This window comes from Merops nubicus, unplaced genomic scaffold (assembly GCF_000691845.1).
Source record: "Merops nubicus isolate BGI_N331 unplaced genomic scaffold, ASM69184v1 scaffold33927, whole genome shotgun sequence".
NCBI lineage: Eukaryota > Metazoa > Chordata > Aves > Coraciiformes > Meropidae > Merops > Merops nubicus.
Window position 1 is genome coordinate 5,439 of NW_008618918.1, and position 392 is coordinate 5,830.

Consider the following 392-nt stretch of genomic DNA (forward strand, 5'->3'; position numbering starts at 1 on the left):
GCTCCTCACCACCTGCAGGCTCTCCCGGATCAGGCCATGCCGCGACTTGATGCGGGAGCTGGCCACCGCCCGGGGGTCCCGCACCAAGTGGATGACTTTGAGGTCCAGGGTCGGGTCGCGCATAAGCGGGGCGAGGACAGCCAGGTCGAAAACGCGGACGCCCTTGATGACGAGCGTGTGATACTTGTGACATTCCTCCTGGAAGCGGCTGAGGCGCTGTGGGGGACACTTCTTGCACACACGGTCGTCCACCATGCCCACCACCTCCTTGCGGTAGGCCGGGCAGAGGGGCGAGGAGCAGATGACCTTGTTGGTGGCCGCCCCGAAGATGCCCAGCGTGGTGAGGTTCTTGCCGGCGCCGGAGGTGCTGTAGAGCTGGAAGACGGAGAGGT

The 392-nt window shown here is 65.3% G+C and overlaps 1 protein-coding gene across 1 annotated transcript in view; it reads right to left on the bottom strand.

Annotated features, from left to right (window-relative positions):
- CHST2 (carbohydrate (N-acetylglucosamine-6-O) sulfotransferase 2) overlaps positions 1 to 387 on the bottom strand; it is a gene marked incomplete at its 5' end in the record, with an annotated part of 935 nt that extends 548 nt beyond the window's left edge. The window contains one exon of the mRNA XM_008943621.1: positions 1 to 387. Coding sequence (XP_008941869.1) covers positions 1 to 387 — 387 coding nt within the window.
- Positions 388 to 392: the final 5 nt, after the last annotated feature.